At 39.6% G+C, this 22461-nt stretch overlaps 1 protein-coding gene across 1 annotated transcript in view; it reads left to right on the top strand.

Moving 5' to 3' along the window:
- The window catches only part of Dscam2 (Down syndrome cell adhesion molecule 2), a 54999-nt gene that overhangs the window by 31189 nt on the left and 1349 nt on the right, over positions 1–22461 (top strand). The window contains exons 9-27 of the mRNA XM_078195993.1: positions 1063–1214; positions 2879–3151; positions 5803–6102; positions 9854–9973; positions 10627–10800; positions 11354–11504; positions 12134–12282; positions 12368–12499; positions 12912–13212; positions 15282–15460; positions 15569–15738; positions 15812–15950; positions 16395–16512; positions 16868–17313; positions 17665–17846; positions 18199–18592; positions 19225–19368; positions 19453–19602; positions 20917–21128. Coding sequence (XP_078052119.1) covers positions 1063–1214; positions 2879–3151; positions 5803–6102; positions 9854–9973; positions 10627–10800; positions 11354–11504; positions 12134–12282; positions 12368–12499; positions 12912–13212; positions 15282–15460; positions 15569–15738; positions 15812–15950; positions 16395–16512; positions 16868–17313; positions 17665–17846; positions 18199–18592; positions 19225–19368; positions 19453–19602; positions 20917–21128 — 3886 coding nt within the window. The remainder of the gene's footprint in view (positions 1–1062; positions 1215–2878; positions 3152–5802; positions 6103–9853; positions 9974–10626; positions 10801–11353; positions 11505–12133; positions 12283–12367; positions 12500–12911; positions 13213–15281; positions 15461–15568; positions 15739–15811; positions 15951–16394; positions 16513–16867; positions 17314–17664; positions 17847–18198; positions 18593–19224; positions 19369–19452; positions 19603–20916; positions 21129–22461) is intronic.

The raw sequence follows: 22461 nt of genomic DNA, 5'->3' as shown, positions 1-22461 counted from the left end.
GCACATGATTTCACGTAATTTGAAAATATACACACGCAATAGATGTACAAAGATACGGGCAAAACTCTACCATAATATGGTGCAATACATAAGATACCAGAATAAGGTATCTTTTAGTTAAAAGAATCAATTATTCTTTTATTTTAGTCTTCATAAAATTAGTACCAATAAAGTCAATAGTATTTTTATTTCACTTCCTCTACGATATTATTTAACAACGCTTCTATCATGGTCTTTATTAAATTTGTAACAGCAAGAATTAATAGTATTTTTATCTCATTATCATTCTAAAGAATCTCTTATTCAGAGAAAGGAATTATTTTTTATGTTAGTTCTCGTAAAACGAATTACGAGAATACACAGTTACAGAAAGATCCGCAGTCCGGTGGTGGTTTCCTTTCATCCTGTTTTAGAGTAAACATTGCCTCGACCGTGTTTGCGACGACCCCCGAGCAAAACCGAAAAATATTTTCCATTTTAATCGCGCCATTTCAGTGGAACGACGATATTGCATCGCTGCTGCGTAATTAAAAATTCTTTTTATGACCACAGGTGGATAGTTATTTTCCTGCGGTGCGTGAAGATGAACAAAAATGTGAAAACTTCCGTTATTTTATAATACGGGAGGAGATTTGTTCATTGATTGATGGCCGCCAGCCGACTCGATATTCCCGATTAAAATATCAGCCATAAAAATACCCCTTTGAAATAAAACAATAATTTTTAACTACATGAAGTTACGGGGATGAAATTTTGCACAGATGAGTTTTTCGTGATCAACTATTGAACGTTATAAGAGTCATTGAAATACTTCTAAGAGTAGTTTTGACCATCTTATTCGGTTAAGCCTTTTGGAAAGATGTCCCGAGCCACACGCCTTTTTGACATCTGTAAGGAGACATCTTTAAGACGTCTTGAGGACGTTTCGAAGTGAACGTTTCGAAAGACCAGTTTTATAGTTTTCGACACGACTGTAACAGTGTTCTATTGCGAGAAACGTCGGAAATATAAAACATAACTTTCAATCGAATTACAAAAAGTTTCTGTTCTGCATGTTCACAGGTATGTCATAGGACAATACGTAACAGTCCACGGAGACGTGATATCCCACGTCAATATCAGCCACGCGATGGTGGAGGACGGCGGCGAATATTCTTGCACCGCCGAAAACAGGGCCGGGAAAGCCACTCACGCTGCTCGTCTAAACGTTTACGGTACAGTGATCCTAACTTCCACGATTAAAGTCTTTAGAAAGCATTGGGGATAACTAATTTCATTTGAATACGGAGAGTTTATGTCACTTTAAAATTAGCCCCACCGTCTAGGTGTCACATTTATCTTCGTTAAACGAATTTCCACATCGATCCACCATTTTCGCTATTTTTAAGCGTAAATCGAGAAACCTTTCCGCAGCATTGAAATTTCGATTTCGCTCTCAATTAGTGTATCCACATATATGCTAACAATCACATGCGAACGAGTTTGTATCAGGTACGAACGTTTATGTATAAATTCTCCATGTATATCTCAAATACGAATGAAAAAGCTTTAAATAGAAAATTATTAACATGAAAAATTATTAACATAAAAAATTATTAGCAATACGAAAAATGCATAAAAGCCATTTATTTGACTCTAAAATATGAGTTGGTGTTAACCCTTAAATTGACTATACAAAATTTTAAACACCTATATAAAGATCCATAAAATGGATCTTTAAACATTGCAACAGTAGAAATAAGTAAACCAAACTTTCTGTACAATCTCGTTTGCAAAAAAATGCATTTGTATTCTATTCGTCATATTCTTGCAACTAGAAAAAACAGCAATTTTAAAAGTAGCCACCGCAAAGCACGTTAAACTTTTCAGTCCACATTATTTTTCATCTCTTACCGAGTTCGACGTACAACCAAGCCCAATTGCATGGCACACTCCATATATTAATTAGTGAAATGCAATTATTCAAATGGGAATATGGAAAGGAGATAATTTTGCATATACATACAGTTTCTTCTAAAAGTTGCATTGCTAAATTGGACGCAATTTTATGAATCACAGTTAATTAAATCAAATTAAATGTTTGCAACCCGGTAATTATTTTTACCTCCATTCGAAAATGTTGGGCAAGAGGTTACGAGAATTATTTAAAAAAGACGAAATATTTAATATACCTTGAACACTGATTTCAGCTGATCTGAAATATTTATTTTCTTTTGCCGGTATAAATTTTTAAATATAAAATTATTAAGCATAATTTGTATAATGTAATGTTAACTTTGTATGATCTTCAGAGAGAAAAAGGTGGGCATACTTTCATTGGACAGTTTCTAACTAAATAATTATTGTTTTCATGCTTGTAACAAATTGCATAAGTGTTCACATAATAAAACAATACAGCATAGTAATTTAAGCTTTAAGTTTTAACTTCTGGGAAGTAGGGGATATAAAGAAAAAAATGCGTGAAATATCATAGATATATGCATCAGGGAGTTGCAAACTAAGTGCAAATTATAGATATTAACCCTTTGCACTCGAGTGGTGACTCTAAGGCACCACAAAAATTATTCCATTTCATTCCAAAATAATTTTTGCAACAATAAGATTTAAATTTAAAAAATTGTCAAGTAGTAAAACTATTGGTAGGAGTCGCAAGAAAAAATGTTCTATGCATCAAAATTTATTTTGTTAAATAGAATGGAAATACCACGAACCAGAAAAATTATTTCGAATTTACAGTTAAAATGGCTCCGAGTGCAAAGGGTTAATAATAATTGTAAGGGTCAAAATACTGTGACACGACAGTGTAAATCTAAAAAGTATTAATCGCACAAGTGGAAATTGAAGGAACAATTAACCAGTACGTGATCTCTGATTACAGGTCTTCCATACATCCGCCTAATCCCGAAGGTAACTGCCGTCGCAGGTGAGACGCTGCGGCTGAAGTGTCCTGTCGCTGGCTACCCGATCGAGGAGATCAAGTGGGAACGGGCGAATCGCGAGCTACCGGATGATCTTCGTCAGAAGGTGCTGGACGACGGCACCCTGCTGATCACGAGCGTGCAGAAAAAGGGCGACGCGGGAGTGTACACCTGTTCAGCGCGGAACAAGCAGGGCCACAACGCGAGAAGATCCGGCGACGTTGCAGTGATCGGTAAGGCCTCATATTCGATTTCCTATTCTACGATTGTTGCAGATGGCATCGAACAACGAGACTGGCGCGAAGACGTGGACGAATGCCAATCGAACGTCGTAACGCAAAGAAGAACGAAAAGGAAAGAACTAACGGAGAGACAGAAAGAAAGAAAGGTGTCTAAGTAAGATCTATCGGTTCGAGGCAGCGGTATAGTAAAAAAGAGGGGAAAAAGAGCGAATTTCTAGGATTCCGTTGACAGGCCCCGGCCACCAGGGATACGGTGTTTGAACGCCGTATATGGTTCTCGAGCTCACGAGCTGTCGTTGTTGTTATTATTCCAGTTCCTCCCAAAATTAGCCCATTCACGGCAGATCGTGATCTACACCTCGGCGAGCGCACCACGTTGACATGCTCGGTGACCAGGGGCGATCTGCCACTCTCGATCTCCTGGCTCAAGGACGGACGATCGATGGGTCCATCGGAGCGTGTCAGTGTCACCAATGTGGACCAGTACAATAGCATACTGATGATTGAACGTTTATCTCCAGATCACAACGGCAACTACTCGTGCGTGGCCCGTAATCTGGCCGCAGAGGTATCACACACGCAGCGGCTTGTGGTTCATGGTAATCCTCCTCTAGGCCCCCTTCACTTTTGCCCGACGACCGCCTGCCCGCCCGAAATCCGAGCGAGTGAGAGTACGAGTGCGTTCACGGTCGCCCAATAATCTCGAGAATGAAGCGCGCGAGGATCCGGAGGCATACAAATGAAAAAAATCACGAAAACTGTACGATGGGTGTGCTCGGTTCTTTGTTGTTTGTTTCGCGGACCGCGGTGGGACCCGCGTTCATGTACCATAATATCGTGTACAACCGTGTCTTCGCGTTTGCTTCCCGTCCAGGGATCTCTCTATGTCCAGTGTTTGCGCTGCTGTCGCCGCTGTAAATAGCTTTCGACGTGGACTATAATGCGACGATCGATTCCTCTGGTCCCAACCGACCGGCTAGCTCGGTACTTGCGCGTGTTCATTCGAGAAGGATTTTACTACGACGCCTCGAACGTCACTCAGGAACGTAGAGACCTGAGGACGTGTTCTCGATGATAGCTCACGCTTAGCGTGGCTCATCCTCCTTGCACGAGACCTGCCACTTATTATCTCCCACGTTTCTTCCACGGTCCCTGCATCGACTCTTCGAAAACTCGCGATCAATCCCGTGCCAAACGCCATGTTCGTCTTCGTCTGTTGCTCTCACGTTTCACTGGGCTCTGCGACCGTGTCGGCGATTTTAAATTCATACGAAACAACTGGTATGATTGTGTTGAGCTCGATTCACTCTACCTGGTTTAACAAAATTTTTAATCAAAAACACCTTGGTTTTTCCGAAGGAAATTGTAGGAGGGTGCACTGTATGTTCCAGTAATTGTTCAATTCGTTTCCATCGCAGCGAGCGCGTAACGATCACATGCAATCGCGTGATTAAATAAACATTCTAGAGAAACGGTTTAATGAATGTTTAACTTTCAATGTAAAAATTGTAATACGTATGTACGACTACGTTTAATTATTGGAATATCGTTACGTTCGTTCGTATCTTCTTTACATCATCCGGACCTTCATGATAACAATTTTGAGAGAAAGTTCGCAAATACTATAACATTCAAATTAGTTCTACGTTTCGAACTCTACAGGACATAGCAACAAATGAAATTTATGTACATTCATATATTTGTAAATAAACTTAAAAAAGAATAAGTCGATTTCTTAGCAAGGCATTCAATAAATTAGGAACAAAGTGAAAACTGGATCAAATACAACATAGGTTAGAAACGAGGAGCCTAATCGCAACGATTCAGTGATCGGAACGAAGTGTTCAAATATCGTGACATACAGTATGCAACTCCTAAAATATTACAATACATTGTTCTCAATGTAGATAACAATTTCGTTTTCAATATCTACAATTCGATTGTTAAGAAATCTAAGCAAAACCAGGTGGTCGAAAAGAGACTAAGTGGTCAACATGTAAACGTCGCAAGGTTAATTATCTGTAATGCATGCCTAAATTACAGTTATTCATATTGCCAATTGCAATCAAACAGGACTGAGACGGACCAGTTCGTTTCTCGCCAGACTGATGCAACCCAAGTCGCGCAATAATATCACGAAAGTGAAAAAGGGAACGATTTTGGAAGGGTCGACGAATGCTAGCTCTTGCGTTGAGAACGAGCGTATGTGTTGTGAGTATGCGATGCCAAACTTCTATGTATAAGGTGTTTAAGGGCGGCAGGGGCAGGTCCGCGGCGGGGCCACCCTCTCTCTCCTCTACATTGCTACGTTACTATACTGCCTCTATTGTACATATTCTACGTATATATATATACATATTATATTCTATATATATCTATACATATACATGGACGTACTACTGTCTATATAATATATAAATACATGCCGCTACTTTATGAACCGAAAAAACATATATATATTGTATATATTTATACACATATATATATATACATGATATCATATGACGAAAAATATGAACAGAAAATATGATTACGCAATTGTACTACGGTACAAGAAAAAAAAAAGGTTCTTGCATTTTTTTTGGTGCCATCTTTTTCTCGCTCTCACGTATGGTTCTCTCTTCTCTCTTGACCTTTTCCAGTACCCCCTATTATTGAGCCATTTACGTTCCAAGAGGGACTATCCGAGGGGATGCGGACGCGGACGGTGTGCGGGGTCGCGGCGGGTGACCCACCCCTAACTATATCCTGGCTAAAAGACGGCCAAAGTCCTTTTCCCTTGCCGCCGAATCTGGCCTCCGTCGCAAACGTCTCCCAACTGGATTCCTACTCAAGCCTCCTCAGTATAACGAACCTCGCGGCCGAGCACTCCGGCGACTATACCTGCGTCGCCGCGAACCCCGCCGCCGAGGTCAGGTACACGGCCAAGCTACAGGTAAAAGGTAACTAGATGATCGGCGACCCTTTTCCATCGTCATCCCAGACACCCTCTCGACCACCGTCATCTCCGGTCATCGATCTTGACGCAAACGACGACTCTCGAGCCTTTCTCATTCAGGAACGATCCACGCGTTCTCAATTGTTTCAACAATGGATATCTTTATTCAGCTGACGAGTACCTTCGAACTCGCGCCTTTTGCCAGCCACATATTTTATCGGTGGCCGTAATTGATCTCTTCACGATGGTTCCATTGAAATTGTTTATGAGCTTCGACGAGATCGTTTGTGTCTGCACAGGGTTGGATATTTGAAACGGTTTTCTTTTTTTTAGAGACGCAAGGACGGAGTTCTGCAGGATCGACTGCAGCTATTTTTATGTAATTCGTGAAATACGTCGGACATTTTTGAGAAAATCGCGCGATAGTGTTTCCATCGAGTTAATTTCGAAAGAAATGATTTTAGCATAGATGCTGTTCCTTTTGGAAAACAGATGATACCTCCCAATAATGTTTGAAATGAAAACGCGATTGTATTTGATAAATATAAGGAAAATGTTCCGAGAATCTGTTTGAAGTGTCTTATCCTGCAGACATCGAGGAAAATATCTGTCTCGTACTTTCGAAAACGTTCGGGTTTTTTCAAGTCCAAAGAGTTCTAATTTTTCAACTGCATTCAGAGAATGGATACTCGATGTTTAATTTCACGGAAATGTTTCCTGCCCATTCTGTCGAAAATCGAAATATATTCTCGGAGCTTCGAATCGCGGGACATAAATAAAAACTATGGACAGTTTCCAATAGATGGAACGTCGAGATCGAGACCAGCCCCAAGAGACCCGATCCCCCACAATATCCCATCAAATCCATCGGATTCCCGTCTCTCATTATCACCGATATCATCGTCCATTTTACCATCGTCATATCATAACGCTTACTAATTCGATCCTTGCGTCACCATCGTTAATCATCGGTGTGTTCTCGCCCGGATCAAAGACGAGCTAATCAGCGGATCTCGTGCTGCTATTTTCGTCCGCTAGCGCGATAGGCTGTCGCGAGTACTTGTCAAAAAAGGAAAAAAGAAAACGACCGGGAAACGAGATCGGATGTCCGCTCCGTGCGAGATCACGCGTTCATCGTGAAAACCTCCTTTTTGGTCATCGAAATCGCTCCCGCCTCCTCGAATCCCGTGGCTCCATTCCTCAGACACAGTGTGTATTACATTTACGTTGCTTTGGCTCTCTGGGAATGCGTCGGTATCTCGTGGACCCCCCGAGGTTTGCTTGACTTGACCGAATAATAAAGGTAACAGTTTGCACCTTTCCTTATTTTACTCGTTTTTTAAACGGAGCAACCAACCAACCAACCAAAATCAACAAACAAAATGAAATGAAATGATATTGTATACGGATTGACATATTGAGAAAAAAAAAAAAGATTACATAAGCTGATAGAAAAAGTACATGATCATGAAAATGAAACTCTCTTCTGGCCTGCGTGCGTGCGTGTATGTGAGCATTCAACACTTTATCTGCATGACTCTTCTCTCTACGACGTAGCGAAGTGGTTTTATTACTTGTCTGCATCACCTTACGTGTTTCTCTGTACATATATATATTATATATATATTTACTTACTTATTATACTTAAGTGTTATCTTTGATCACCCGAGTACGAGCACGTGCCACACTGCTCACGAACCAACAGAACGTAATATATTTTTCACGATACCTATGCGCTGGCTCTCCTTTGGGCTCGTTCGAAGGCAACCCTTTTTTTCGATTAACACTTCTGCATGCTTTCTTACTGTGTATCTAACTCGCTAACACACACTCTCTATCTTTTTCTCTATCTCTTGCGCTCTCTATCTCTCTCTCTCTTTCTCTCTCTGTCTACCTACCACTGTATTTTCTATCTGTGACGCTGTTTTTTATATTTCCTTCAGTCGCGGCGCAACACGGGGCACGCGCATAAAAAAAAACGTTTCCAATGATATTTGAATATCAAAGAGACTGAAAATAGTTGAACAATTTTTCAAACGACCGTAAAATGGTACGCAACCAAAGTAATCGATCGAATTGGTCCGAGGCACACGACCGCCATTAGCCGGCGGAGCGCGCCCCGTCGTTTCCATGCGACCCGGTAATGTAGGCTAGTAGTACGTATTATTATTAATTAAATTCGTATTCATCGAACTAGTCGTTAGAAGCGGGTACTTATATATATCTATATATACATATATATATTATTATTCGCCTTTCCACGATATATCTTTCGGTCTACCGCCGACATGCTCTCATTCCGTAACCTACACACGTCCTGCCCAATTTGCGCCTTTTCTTCGGAGAGTTCTACTTATTTGAACAAGTATCTTGCCGAACACTGCACACACACACACACACACACAAGTACATCTCAATCCATACATCTACACGCATCTTTATACCCACACGTACGCACAGAATAAACACGAAAAAACAGGCGCAACCATATACACCGACACGTACAGATAACACACATATATATATCTATATATATTATATTGTCGCACGCGTTAATGCGTGGCCGGTATTTGCCGTCTTGTAAAACGTTGGAACTTCCCACTCACAGTATCTCGCTTGTGCAGCGTTTTTCACCACCGTAAAAAGTAGAACCCGCCAAACAGTACACCCGAACGATTTAAGACAAGCCTGAAACTCTCGACATTCATCATCGATGCGCGGCGTCCGAGCGGCCAACTCGACAAATTCACGTACCATTTCCGGGTCTCCGCATTAGACTGATTGCACACATAGTGGCGAACTTCAGCGTAGCTAGTATCTATACATTTAATGAATCTCGATAGACGCTTCGTTATTGTGCACACCACCTGTCTTCTTCTGTACCTTGATTTTTCTTGTGATATATTTTTCTTTTTGTCTCTTTTCTTTTTTTTTTTTCTTTTGGTCTCTTGGGTTACTGTACGTGTTATGGTGTATTGAGACAGAACCGCTTATTGGTGAATCCTCCGTAGAGAAGTCCGTCGTTTTGCCGTGGGAATGATCGCAACTCACCGAAAACTGTACTCGACGAGAAGAAAACGGCCGGGCCCTCGTGTACGCCTCGCATCGAACCCGAAAATAAAAAACCCCCACTGTCCATACTGTACCTCGCCCACGTACCTTCATTCACTTTGTCTAAATGTCTCTGTCACTTTCTCTCATATTACGTGAACTGCCATCCACCATAACGGGAAACGGAAAATTGTCAAAATTGTGCCGCGTACAAATTCCTTTGTCGCCGTAGCGCTTCAAATTCTCTCGATCCCGAACGAATCGTTTTACCGCGGGAACGACAAAACCTCGTCGACGAAAGGCCGCGTCCGTCGAATTTCCATATTTTTGTCTCTTTTTTTTGTCTATCTTCTCTCTGTCTCTCTTTCTCTCTATCTCTCTTTGTACAGTGTATCTTTCTCTCTCACTCTCTCGCTCTTTCTCTCTTTCCACTCTCTCTCTCTCTCTCTATATATATACATATATATATATCTCGTTGTATATACATACGATCTCTCGGTTCGCTTCCACTTCCGGCGACGTCGCGCCGCACCGTCGACGAGCTCTTCTTTGACCGCGCTTTTCACGACTTTGTCACAACGTACCTGTCTCTAAATCGCTAACGACCAGTAAAGAAAAGAAAGAAACGAAACAAGAAAAAAAAAGATAATTTGGATAGGAGCTACGCGACGGACCCGCGTAAAGCTGTTCGCTCTGGTTTTCAGTGCCGCCGCAATGGATCGTCGAGCCGACGGACGTCAGCGTCGAGAGAAACAAGCACGTTGCCTTGCACTGTCAAGCGAAAGGCGTACCGACCCCCACCATCGTCTGGAAAAAAGCCACGGGTGAGAACTCCGTAATTTTATGAATATACAATAAACCCCATTTTTCCTTTTAACCCCAGCGTTCCTTTTCATTCGAAAACTTCCCGACGTTAGAATTATCAAGCTGAACGCGTTCAATGTATATGATTTTATAACAATAACGACATTGGATTTATTCGAACTTCGTGCGATTTCTATCATCGTGTGTACATGCTTCAGTGAAGAAGTTTATGGATTCTCTCGCAGAGTATTTCTATAATTTCAGTAATTACGATGGAAGGAACTAGAAATCGATCTGCATAAAATTACTGCATAAAACAGAACGAGGAAATGCTTATCAGTACGGTTTTCACGTGATTCTATTTCTTGTGAAAATGGTGTATATTTAGAAAATTTGTAGACCTTCTGGTAAACGCATTCAACGTGACGGAATTTTCAAAGCGGGCCTCTCGAAATAAACCTTTTTAACGTAGTATTTATAGAAACATTTTACCATTTTTCTAATTTCTTCTAATTATTGAATTAATGGGGAATTCGTGTTGAAACAGATGGTAGCTAATTTTGCCGAAAGCCTGAACTAGATTCCACGGCTTACCACGATTAAATTTGAAAAGTTCTTGAAAAATATATTAATCCCCGGCTTAATTTCACGGATCAATATCTTTGCGAGGCAGGAAGCAAGTCCGGTGAATATGAGGAGTTGCGGGACAGAGATTACACGAAAATCCTCAGCAATGGCTCCCTGCTTCTGCAGCATGTGAAAGAAGACAGAGAAGGATTCTATCTCTGTCAAGCTAGCAACGGTATTGGAAGCGGTATCGGGAAGGTGGTCCAATTGAAAGTGAACTGTGAGTCTCATTAACTCTTTCCGATTATGAACGTTCGTTTTCGAAACGAAATTCTTGTACGATATTCGATGGAATAGTAATTGTCAAGAAATATGTAAAGTCGAGAAAATATTATTTACGATCAAATCATAGATGTTATCAATTTTTCGATAGCGCGATTATTTTATTGGAACTCGATGCGACGCACTTGACCCTTTGCACCCAGAGTATTTTCATAAATCAAAAAACTCCGAGAGTGTAATGCTTTAAATAAAATATAAGACGATATGACGTTAAAAATATTTTATCTATATAGAACTGAAATGAAATATGAAATTGCATTGATACAGAATTTACGCAACGAAAATTTTCAATTTAAAACTGCAAACGGTTAATAGGGTGAACTTGTGAAATTATATCGTAACAGTCAACATCGATGTAACTATCCATAACCGCAGCTCAATATGTCAGAATTACTCTTTCGTAACGGAAACGTTGACGCTCGTAAGCGGCTTTTCCTGTAGAGTGATGCATGCGACTTCCAGCACTTACATCTTTTTTATTATGTTAATAGCATCTCCGTACTTCGCGGCACCTTCGAGGCTCGTCACGGTGAAGAAGGGTGACACCGCGACGTTACATTGCGAGGTACACGGCGACACGCCAGTCACCGTCATTTGGCTAAAGGGTGGAAAAATTGAGTTAAACCCCTCGACAAACTACCGGTAAAGCTAATTCACCTAACAAGTTATTGCACGGAAGTCTGATACTTCGTCAATCGTGATCTAATAGACTGTAGAACGAAGAACTTGCGAAATTCGATCAATTCTTCGAGTAAAATAAGCGTCGAAGAAGCTACGAGACTAATTTAGACTGGGATATTATAAAATGATATTGCTCCAAAGAGGAATTGTAAATTATTAATGTCAGTGAACACGTGGTAGTGTGACCTGTTCAGAGAATGAACGCTTAAGCTGCACGTTTACTAGTAATGCACATTCACAAGTCGTTGTTAAATAATATTATCGTAATAGAAATGTTTCTTTACCAAGTTCGTATATGGGCGAACGATCAATAATTGAACAAAAATGCTGGATAAATGAATAGCAATATTTTAGTAAATAATATTACACCTCAAAATACATATACCTTCAATGTATTGGACACGTTTAAAACAATCGCTTAATTAAACAAATGAAACGTGAAACGAATCGCAAGCACAAACAAAATGGATTTCGTATTTTCGAATAAATTACTTTTTCATATAATATAGATAAAATATAAAATGAAAATATTATAATAATTTATATCGATGCATTCGGAATTTCCCGTAAACGTTTTATTATATTTAAAGGGTTACAGTGAAGCGGGAGGTAACGCCGGACGGTGTAATAGCTCAATTACAAATATCAAATGCAGAGGCGTCCGATAGCGGAGCGTACTTTTGTCAAGCGAGTAATCTGTACGGTCGTGACCAACAATTGGTGCAACTCCTCGTCCAAGGTATAATGAACATCGATTTAACCGATTAATTAAAAAAATGTATTTCGCATTTGTTAACGATGCAATTGTTTCGCTTTCACGTTAGAGCCACCGCATCCACCGAATTCGTTGGAAACCGCAATGGTTGCCAGTCGCAGTATTAACGTGAAATGGCAGCACAAATCGCAAGATACCAGCGAAGTAACTAAATACATCCTCGAATACAAGGAGGGCACTGGTAAATATTTTAATAGAGGAAATATATATGATTTAATTAATTTGGACAGCGTATTCGTAACTTAATATTACGTATTACATTAGATATTAAATTAAATTAAATATTCCTTCAGAAGTAAAGTAACGATGTTGTAAATTAAATAGAACAAGTTTCTCAATAAGCTCGAAAAAAAGTAATGCAATTAAAATAAATAATTAGAATAATTAAAATATAATTAAATTAGAGAGAAAAATATTTCTTTTAAAAATATTTCTAAAAGAATTACAATATTTAAGTATATTCTGTAATAGAAATTAATCAAATACAAATAGTTTAAACTTTCTCACGTCTCCTATAAAACTGAACTTTCGCCACTTATTATTAGAGAGCTTTCTACGGGGGGACTTTAATCAATGTTGATCGATCACGACAGGTGGACTGTGGCAACAGAAAGAATTCACCGGACCGCCACTTTCGTACGCCGCCCTTATTGACAAACTAAAACCAGCCACTAGGTACACTATCCGTGTAATAGCTGAAGGGCCAGCAGGTAGGTCGGTGCCATCCGCAGATCTAATCGTCAGGACAGAACCAGAAAGACCGACTGGTCCGCCAATTAAACTTGCGGCGAGGGCTCTGTCCTCCTCTGAAATCTTAATCTCCTGGTCGCCGCCATTACCCGAACTCAGACACGGTGATATTCAAGGATTCAACGTCGGCTACAGGGAAACAAGGTGAGTTTACTGAACACTCTAACTAATTTCGCGTCTGTCACCATCATCTATTTAACGACCATTCTCCCCTCGTTTCGATTCGAAAAGCTTTTAGCCATATTTTTAGTCTTTGCACTCAATCTGCCTCTATCAGAAGACGGAACAAAACTAATAACAAATATGGTATTCCCTAAATTATYGGTTTTTATTTCATGAATTATGTAGGCTRTAGAATTTTTTATCAAATAATTGAGAATGTTTCYGTCTTTTAARATATTCCTCCGAACACGTTAAGTTTCAGCGAAGCATATTRTTACAAACTAGATATATTAGATAGCMTAATTATCTATTGYCTAAGACGTTCTATTRTTTTATATTTTCTTTGRRGAATTATTTCTTCGTTAAACTACTCCAACCTTGCCTCAGTTTCTCATTTCATAAAGAAAGTATTAGGTTGGTGCATATGAAATGTCGGATGTTTACGTGAATATATAAAACTGTATATCTTTTTTCAAAAGCTGTTGAWWTAATCAAAATATGCCCCGTTTGCTTTACTACACCCTTTTCAACRAGATWTTCAACAATRCAGAAATGCCTGTCTTAAACAAATTCTGATCTTTAGAATTAATAAACTCTGATATGGAATATTTCAGAGTGTCTTCATTTATATACTATTTAGCCCGTAGAAACTCGGGCAGGTTTTGAGCAGTTTTAGGACGGTGTTGCCATTATACGTTGTTCGGCTGAGGAATGTGACAGCGACCTGTCATAAATAATGTCGGGATTAAGAGAAATAGAACGAACCCTAGCATGAAAAACGTAAACACTTGAGTTTTTCTTCTCTGACGTCAGCTCTCCTACGTTGCCAGAAGGTTCGCCCTCGGCGCGTGGCTGTTCCATTACAAACCGCGCGAAGCATGGTGTCCAGCTCTGCGCTTGCATTTTACCGCATTTTCGTAACTTCCCCTCTACCTCTCGGACGTTAGACACCCTTAGCGGACGGCTGGCGGGTATATCCGCCCAAAATACTGCGCGCTCCAATACCCGTCGTCCACAGCGACGCTCGCCCGTCGAGCGCCGCCGTACAAAGCTACTTTCACTGGAAATCTGAAATAAATCTTCCGGCTTATAGTATTTCTATCTTATGCGATAAAGTGCATTTTATTAGGTTGGTGCATATGAATGCTATATACTATTTATCCTGTATAAATACTATATTCTATTTAGCCCGTAAAAACGGTCCTAAATGTTTAAAATAGCGAAAGGCGCTTGGCGAAAGGTCTATATTTTATAAAATTTTATATTTTACTTCACTTAATTTCGCAATTGTTTTGTACGACGTATGTGTAGATTTTGTGGGCTAAACAGCATGTAAATGGGGACAGTCTGAAAAATTCCATACTACAGTTTATTGATCCGAAAAATCAGAATTTCTTGAAGACAGACATTTATGAATGAAACTCGCGTTGGGAAAAGTGTATTGAAACAAATGGGGCACATTTTGATTAAATCAATAGCTTTTGAAAGAAGATATGCAGTTTTATATACTCGCTTAAAAATCCGACATTTCATATGCACCAACCTAATACTTACGAAGGTAGCTATTTGCATACGAAACGATTTTAATTCTACAATCTGTATATTTCATCTAATCTTTAATCTAACTTTAAGTATAATAGTTAGCATAAAATACGCAAAATTTGTCAAATATATGAAACATAAAATCTAGATAAATTAAAGTAATAGTAATATATACGATAAAGTAATAGAAATATATAAAGTAATAAGAATACGTACAATGTAATCTAACTTTGAAATAATTAATTTCTAAACATAATAAACATACGCAAATGGATATACGATATTGATAAATATATTCTGAAAACACAATGATGTTAGGTGATGTTAGAAAATCTGCAGTCTATTAATAACTTCGAACTACTAATTTATATTCTCATAATTTATAAAGCAAGACCATCGCAATAATGTGCATCGCAATAACGTGAACGAAATTTAATCGTACAAAACAGATCGAAACGCGTTTAGCGCTTCGAGTTCGGAACTCCATTACGTTAGGAATCTTCTTTCAGCTCTTCAAATCCCTCGTACAACTTCAGTTCCGTATCCGGCGACGGAGAAGAAGGAGGCGCCGAACTTCGGCTAACAGGCCTTCGACCCTACACAAAGTACACTTTGGTAGTTCAAGCGTATAATCAAGTTGGGTCTGGACCGCTTTCTGATTCTTTGCTCACGCAAACTTTGGAAGATGGTGAGTAATGTTCGCGGGAGAGAAGAAAGCCGGAGGGTCCAATAACGTCGGGAACGTTGCAACGATCGATCTCGCGACGATGTTTAACGATAAACAAAATGTGTTCAGTACCCAGCATGCCGCCGGAAGACGTAAGGTGCGCCGCGCTAACTTCGCAATCCCTTCAAGTATCGTGGCAGCCGCCGCCTAACACGCACAGCAACGGTATTATTCAAGGGTACAAGCTGCACTATGAACCAATTTTGGCGGACGTGTGGCGGAGCGTCGACGAAATGGAAGTTAGTGTGGAACTGTTCCGTTAAGAAAATGTTGTTCCGCAACGGAAGTTCTCAATTGTAAATTTCTTGTTAGGTGCGGAAGACCAGCGCTCTGACCACTGTCCTCACGGGCTTAAGAAAGTTTACGAATTATACTATTCAAGTCCTTGCTTTCACCAAAGTTGGCGATGGAGAACCCACCACGATCACTTACTGCCAGACCGAGGAGGACGGTAATGTCTCTTCGTCGCGTAGTTTTAACCCTTTCACTGATTATGTCGACTATAGTCGTAAATGTAAAGTTTTTGTTAAATGACGAGTATATTCGTCATGAAATTGACGAAATTCGTTTTAGATATGTTTTAGATATTTTTATAAGTTTTAAATATTCTCCACTTGTATTATTTACAAGTTGAACGAATCTGAAACTTTATAAATTATATTAATCAGTTTCTGAACAATAAAAATAAGCATATTACAAAAAGAAACAATTAGAAACAACTGTCACTTTGCTGCAACTTCTTGCAATTTTATAACAAGTTCAATTCTACTAATTTTTTAGTAGATTGAAGAGTACACTTTTTAAATTAAATAAAGCACCAAGAGGTGCTTTAGATCAATATTGATCTTCGGTCAAGATTAGACAGATATTTAATAACATTCTTTTCTACATATAGTACCGGGTAGTCCAGCAGACATAAAAGTGGTGGTCAGTTCGCCGCAGGCGCTATTCATCTCTTGGCTTCCACCCCTCGAACCGAATGGACATATTACAAAATACTATCTCTACACAAGGTATTAACCTAACAATACCATTTTTGATTCATGTACCTATTATATATGAATTACCTTATAATATAATTATAATTATATAATACATAATATAAAATTAGAAATCTGTGATTACTAGACTGTGAATCATTATGCAAAATAGCAGCATTAAAAATAACAACAGTGGTTGCATTCTTTCTTCAATAGTCTCAATAAATCGACAGTTATATTCACATACATAATTAAATGTTTTCAATATTGCCACTGTTTCGCAAATACTCATTTTTTGCCATAAATACATAAAATTCGCGATCGAGTGCCTGCAGATAAATATTTAAATGCTCGAATCTCGTAACAATGTTAAACAATATACAAACAGGGTCGTAGACGGCCGTGAGGAACTGAATCACGGTAAAAGACAACTGCCAGCCGCGAGCACCTATTTCGAGGCGACCGATTTACAACAACACGTGGAGTATCAGTTCTGGGTGACAGCTAGCACCCGAGTAGGCGAGGGCCAAAGTTCCAGAGTAGCCGCGCAGGTGCCGACGAACCGGGTACCAGCCAGAATCACTTCTTTCGGGGGCCACGTAGTCAGACCATGGAGAGGATCCGCCACTTTGTCTTGTAACGCGGTCGGGGATCCTACAAGAGAATGGTTCAAGGGATCAGCTGAACAAATACGTACGGACACCGCCAGGAATATACTACCATCGGGCGAGCTTGTGCTGTCGAACCTGCAGTCCCAAGATGGCGGGAATTACACCTGCAAGGTGAAGAATACTCAAGGCAGCGACAACTTGCATTACACTCTCACTGTGCAGGGTAAGCATCCAAACAATTCATTATCTACAATGTTCGTAAAAACTGAATAATATTACCGTGTATTTTATCCGAATGATGCCTTTGTTCAGCAGTATACTAAACTATTTTATTTACATTGATTTATGAATATTATGCGTATTCTTCTTGCAGAAAGTATACATATGTATATTATAGTAGTATCAGAAGTATAATGTGATCAGAGGTAAACTCTTGACCGTCACGTTTTGTATAATAATTTCTTGTAAATGTCTTTCTTTAACCCTTTCTTAGGGGCTAGTCATCACAAGACTTTCTTCTGATACTTTCTTCCCGATTAATTGAATAGCACAAGCATTCTTTGTTTTTTTGCAGTACCTCCTAGCGCGCCAGTACTTTATGTAACCAGCTCTACATCGAGCAGCATTTTGTTACACTGGAAAGCTGGGCACACTGGCGGTGCTCCGCTAACAGGATACACGTTACATTATCGGACGACACACGGTAATCAGGAAGAATTGCAACTGTCTCGTCATGCTACTAGTCACGAACTCAAGGTACATCCCCTTCAAAATTAAAAGAGAAATGGAAACATTCGATACTCCATATTACGAAACCAGATATCCCTGTTAAAATCAAACATCGAATAAAGAAAATAGCAAATAATTTAATGTATGCATCATTAGATGAGTCATTTAAGTAGACATTTAATTATTAAAATATATTATGATTACACTGTGGATCTATTATAAGAAGTTACTTAAAATTATCTTTCTGTCTTTAATTATTCTAGTAATTATTTATTAATTGTTTAAAAGATCCGGTCAATGAACATCTCTTACAAAAAATAGAAGCTATAGGGAAGAAATAATTTATTTATGAACTAACTCTTTTATTCGTCATCTACAGGGACTGTTGTGTGGGAACACCTATCAGTTGTACCTAAGATCTCGCAACAAAATTGGAAGTAGCCCGTCATCGCCTGTCCTCTCGGTCCGAACGCAAGGACAAGCGCCGGGGATCCCACCGGCAGCATCTTTTCTCAGTCCGAACTCGACGACGTTGGTCCTGCGACTCCACGTGTGGCCTGACAATGGCTGCCCGATTCTCTACTTCGTGATACAGTATAGACCCATCAACGAGTTCCACTGGACGCTGGTGTCGAACAGCGTCAAGATGCAACGACGTTTCATCGTGACGAACCTGCAGCCCAGCTCGGTTTACCAATTAAAAGTCGAAGCGCACAATGTAGCTGGCAGCAACCAAGCAGAGTTCACATTTGTAACGTTGACGAAGGAAGGTGGTAAGCCTGGTCAATTGTACATTGCTTTCTTTAAGCCTGAGCATACGACGCTTTTGTTGCTACTGAACGTAATTTGCGTAAATTGCTGAAATAACAGTGCACCAATTTGCATTTTTTCTTCATTAAAGATATCGGTTCTGATTTTTAACGACGTATACAAATGTTGTTCGTCTCTTGTAAATAAATGCGTAATATTCTTCTTCTGCTTTTAAATAACAATTTAACTTTCAAATAATAACTTTCCATGACACTTTCTTTGTGTCCAAAACGGTGAGAACGATCTTCAAACGGATTTTGTCCACTTTTCTTAGTTCACTCTCAAACGGTAGATGATTTCGCCTATTATACAGATGACAATAATTAAGTCCACATGAACGAATGTTTAATAATTTTTTAAGTATATATTTGATAACGCTCTGTCTAGCCTAATTGATCTTTTTATTACACTCGAATAAACGGACTATTCAAAAATTAACAGCTTCAGTATAGCTTGAACATAAACTGCACTATCAAAATCGTAAATGTTTATTAAAACTCAACTACGAGAAGCTAGCTTGAGCACAGCCCGCTGGTGACACTAACCATATTGCAAGAGTTCTATCCAAAAGCACTGTGTTCCTGAAACTTTGCAGAACCACCCTCGCCAGAACTTTCGAAACGCGGGATCGCATCGGCCGTGCCGTTTTACGCTGACGTGAAGGTGATGGTGCCATTGATAGTGACCATCGTTGTTTCGCTGATCGCTGTGGTGATCGTAGCCTTTCGTTGGAAAAACAGTGAGTTCAGATTATCGTTGCGTCCCGGCTGTTGCTTAGACGAGCGAGAACCCCGTGGCAATTCACGTCGCTTAAAATTCGCAGGGTATCTTGGGGACAGGGTGCAGCGGCCAATGAAAGAGTCGCAGGAGAACCAACAGAACGCGGAAACGCAAAGGGAACGATACTACGCCACCATTCACAAGGTCGCCTTACAGCAGGCGAATACGGGCGGAGGGCCCGACAAGATTCCAGGTGAACCTTTGTTACGATACGGACGACAGCCAGGTTTGGTACTATAATTGTTGTTCAGATAACAGTCGCACGCGTAGCGCAGTTCGAATGGGTCTGGACGAACCCGTTAGCGATCGATTGCTGTTCATCAGGGGCCGGTCGTTTATTTTCTCACGTCTTCGTTCCGTGTCGTCATCGTAGACCGAGACTCTCCATGATTTTTCTTTGCGCTTCTTCTACCGTCACACTTCGAATACAACAATCATGCTGTCGGCATGCTCTCTTATGGAACCATTGAACTCTCACTATTCGTTCTTCGAACGTGTTCACGATTTTTCGAGAGGCATCCTATTTCGATAATTTAGAGAGTACGTGAATATCATCCGAGTACGAGTTGCAAGACCTTGACTCTCCCTCATGATAGACTTCTCACGCATTTGCTCCACCGGGTTTGGTTGAACGTTCGCTCATGCATCGCTTGAATCATTCACGAGCATCTGATTCTTAGTACGTTGTACTCGACAAAGTAAGTAAACGAATCTCCGAATTAACATGGATCGCACAGCGAACCTTGATTAAGCTTGCAAGTGATCTCCGTTGCATCGGAACGGAAGTTACTCGATCCATTTTAATCAGGCATTAACAATAGACGTCATTTCTCAAATGAAGTGATGTCATTTTATGGTACACTCTGAAAAAAACTTGCAAAATTATAACGATTAGACAGAAGAGGTTTGACTTATTATCCGAGACCAGTAGTATCAAGTTTGCAGACGAATAATTTCGCTCGAAAAGGGGGTTATATAAGGAATAGTAAATTTTCGAATTTTTGTACGTGATTACTAGACTGCAGATTTTATTTATTTTTCAACTGTTAATGCTTCGACGATTTCTAACTATTATTTTGGATCTTTATATATTTTATTAATGTTCATAAAACAACTAATAAGTCCAGATTAAAAAATCTGTTGACAAAAATTATAAGTTCGCAAACTACTAATTGCTTACTTACGTAATATATTCCGACCGATGAATAAACAAATTCTGATTAAATTAAAGACAAATCATGTAATTATCGATTCAAAAATAAATGCAGCCAGCGTGAAACGAGATTCTAGAGATTTCTATATGGTCGATGCTAATTCGTTGGGTAGCATTCGAGCGAAAGAATTCGTCGTGCAGCGCAGAAATTTCGACGTCTCTTGCAACCGGAGGACAAAGTAACATAGCGAATGTGAAACGACAGTTGACATGGAAAGCAGGGAACTCATTCATACCCACAGAAGTCATCCCGACGCGATTTGAAAGGTAGGCAATGCCTCTGGTGGGTTACAGAGACAGCGGAGGACATCTCTCCGTACGCTACGTTCCAGCTTTCGGAGGGTGGCGGGGGAAGCCTGGCAGGGTTGGGAGGTCTGGGAGGACTGGGAGGCGCGGCGGAAGCTTCAGCAGCCGGTCTCCACCCGAACAACACTCTTCTTCACAGTTTCATGTATCACGAGCACGCCATGACCGAAGGGTGCGCAAGTCCTCCGCCTGCCGCAACGGTACGTTTCGTCACGAATTAATGGCACAGCCAAAATTCAAACGCGATTTTAACACCTTACTTTAACGGGACTCATTCTTGATTAACCCCTTGCCGTATTTTCACGAGTCTGGCTCGTCATAGAGATTTCTATTAATATCTTGTTAATTATAAATGTTATTCCGTTATTTTAAACTGAAATAAAATTCTGCCCGCTTGTCATCGGTATTTAGCCATTTAAGTAAATGTTGACAAACGTAATAAATATTTTTCCTTTTCCTTCTACGAAATTGTTACAGTAGAAAATGTTATCATTGTTGTAACTATAAAAAAAATAGTACGGCAAGGGGTTAAGATCTCCAATAATTTCCTGTTAAGTATGTGAATATTATTCGGCCCTTTTAAGTCGGAACGAAATTCTGTTCTCTTGTCATCAATATTTAACCCTTTGCACTACGATTCCTTCTACGCTGCGTTGATCAGCACAATTTTTGTTTCTTTCATTACCTTTATGTAATTTTGTTTCAGAAGAACACAAGAATTTAGTTTTATTACGATCTAAAAGAAATTAATAATATTATTATTTAATAGATGCTGCATGAAATCTGTATCACGAGTCTGACTCGTTATTATAGCGCAAGGGGTTAAGTACTCGCGTAAACGAATAGCCGCATAATAAATGTAAATATTCTTTTGCTTCCAAGTTTAATTCGGGCGACAGACTGGCAATCAAATTTTATTCGACGCTGTCGTATAGCTATCCAATGGAATAAAAATATACGTAGATAACAATTAATCTGAATAAGAAGATGCTCGTTATTGAACTGATAATTTGTTCGTAGAAAATTTTATTCCGAAATTAATCAATTTGAGTAAAAGTGATAGAATATAATCTGTTCTTTCATAGTTTGCTGCTTAATCTCTTACATATTAATTTTTAGTGTGTTCGTTCCATTCGTGTCGTCGTTAGTATCGTCATTGTGAATAAGAACAAGATGTAGACACACATACAGTATCATTTGCAGAGTGGTAAAAATGGAACTAAGTCTGAATATATGTATAGTCTTTTAGAGACTAGAAGGCAGCTTTATGTTTGCATTCCCCTCTTTACTAGCTGTGGCAGTGGGACAGCTCATAAGAGGGGGAATGGAAACAGAAAGGTGCCTTCTTGTCGCTGAAAGACTATACATGCATAACGGAATGTATTCGTATAGAAACATGAACAATTCACTATCTTCACTCGAATATTATCTTCGAACGAAGAGTAAAGAATTATTCGAATTAAAAAGAATTTTCAGTAAACAAACTTGTTTATCATTTAGATCTTCTCTTCTCTTTTTCTTTCACTCTTTCTC

Source organism: Augochlora pura, chromosome 2, assembly GCF_028453695.1.
Source record: "Augochlora pura isolate Apur16 chromosome 2, APUR_v2.2.1, whole genome shotgun sequence".
NCBI classification, from domain to species: domain Eukaryota; kingdom Metazoa; phylum Arthropoda; class Insecta; order Hymenoptera; family Halictidae; genus Augochlora; species Augochlora pura.
Note: the sequence above shows the minus strand (reverse complement) of the source record. Positions and strands in the feature narration are given on the sequence as shown.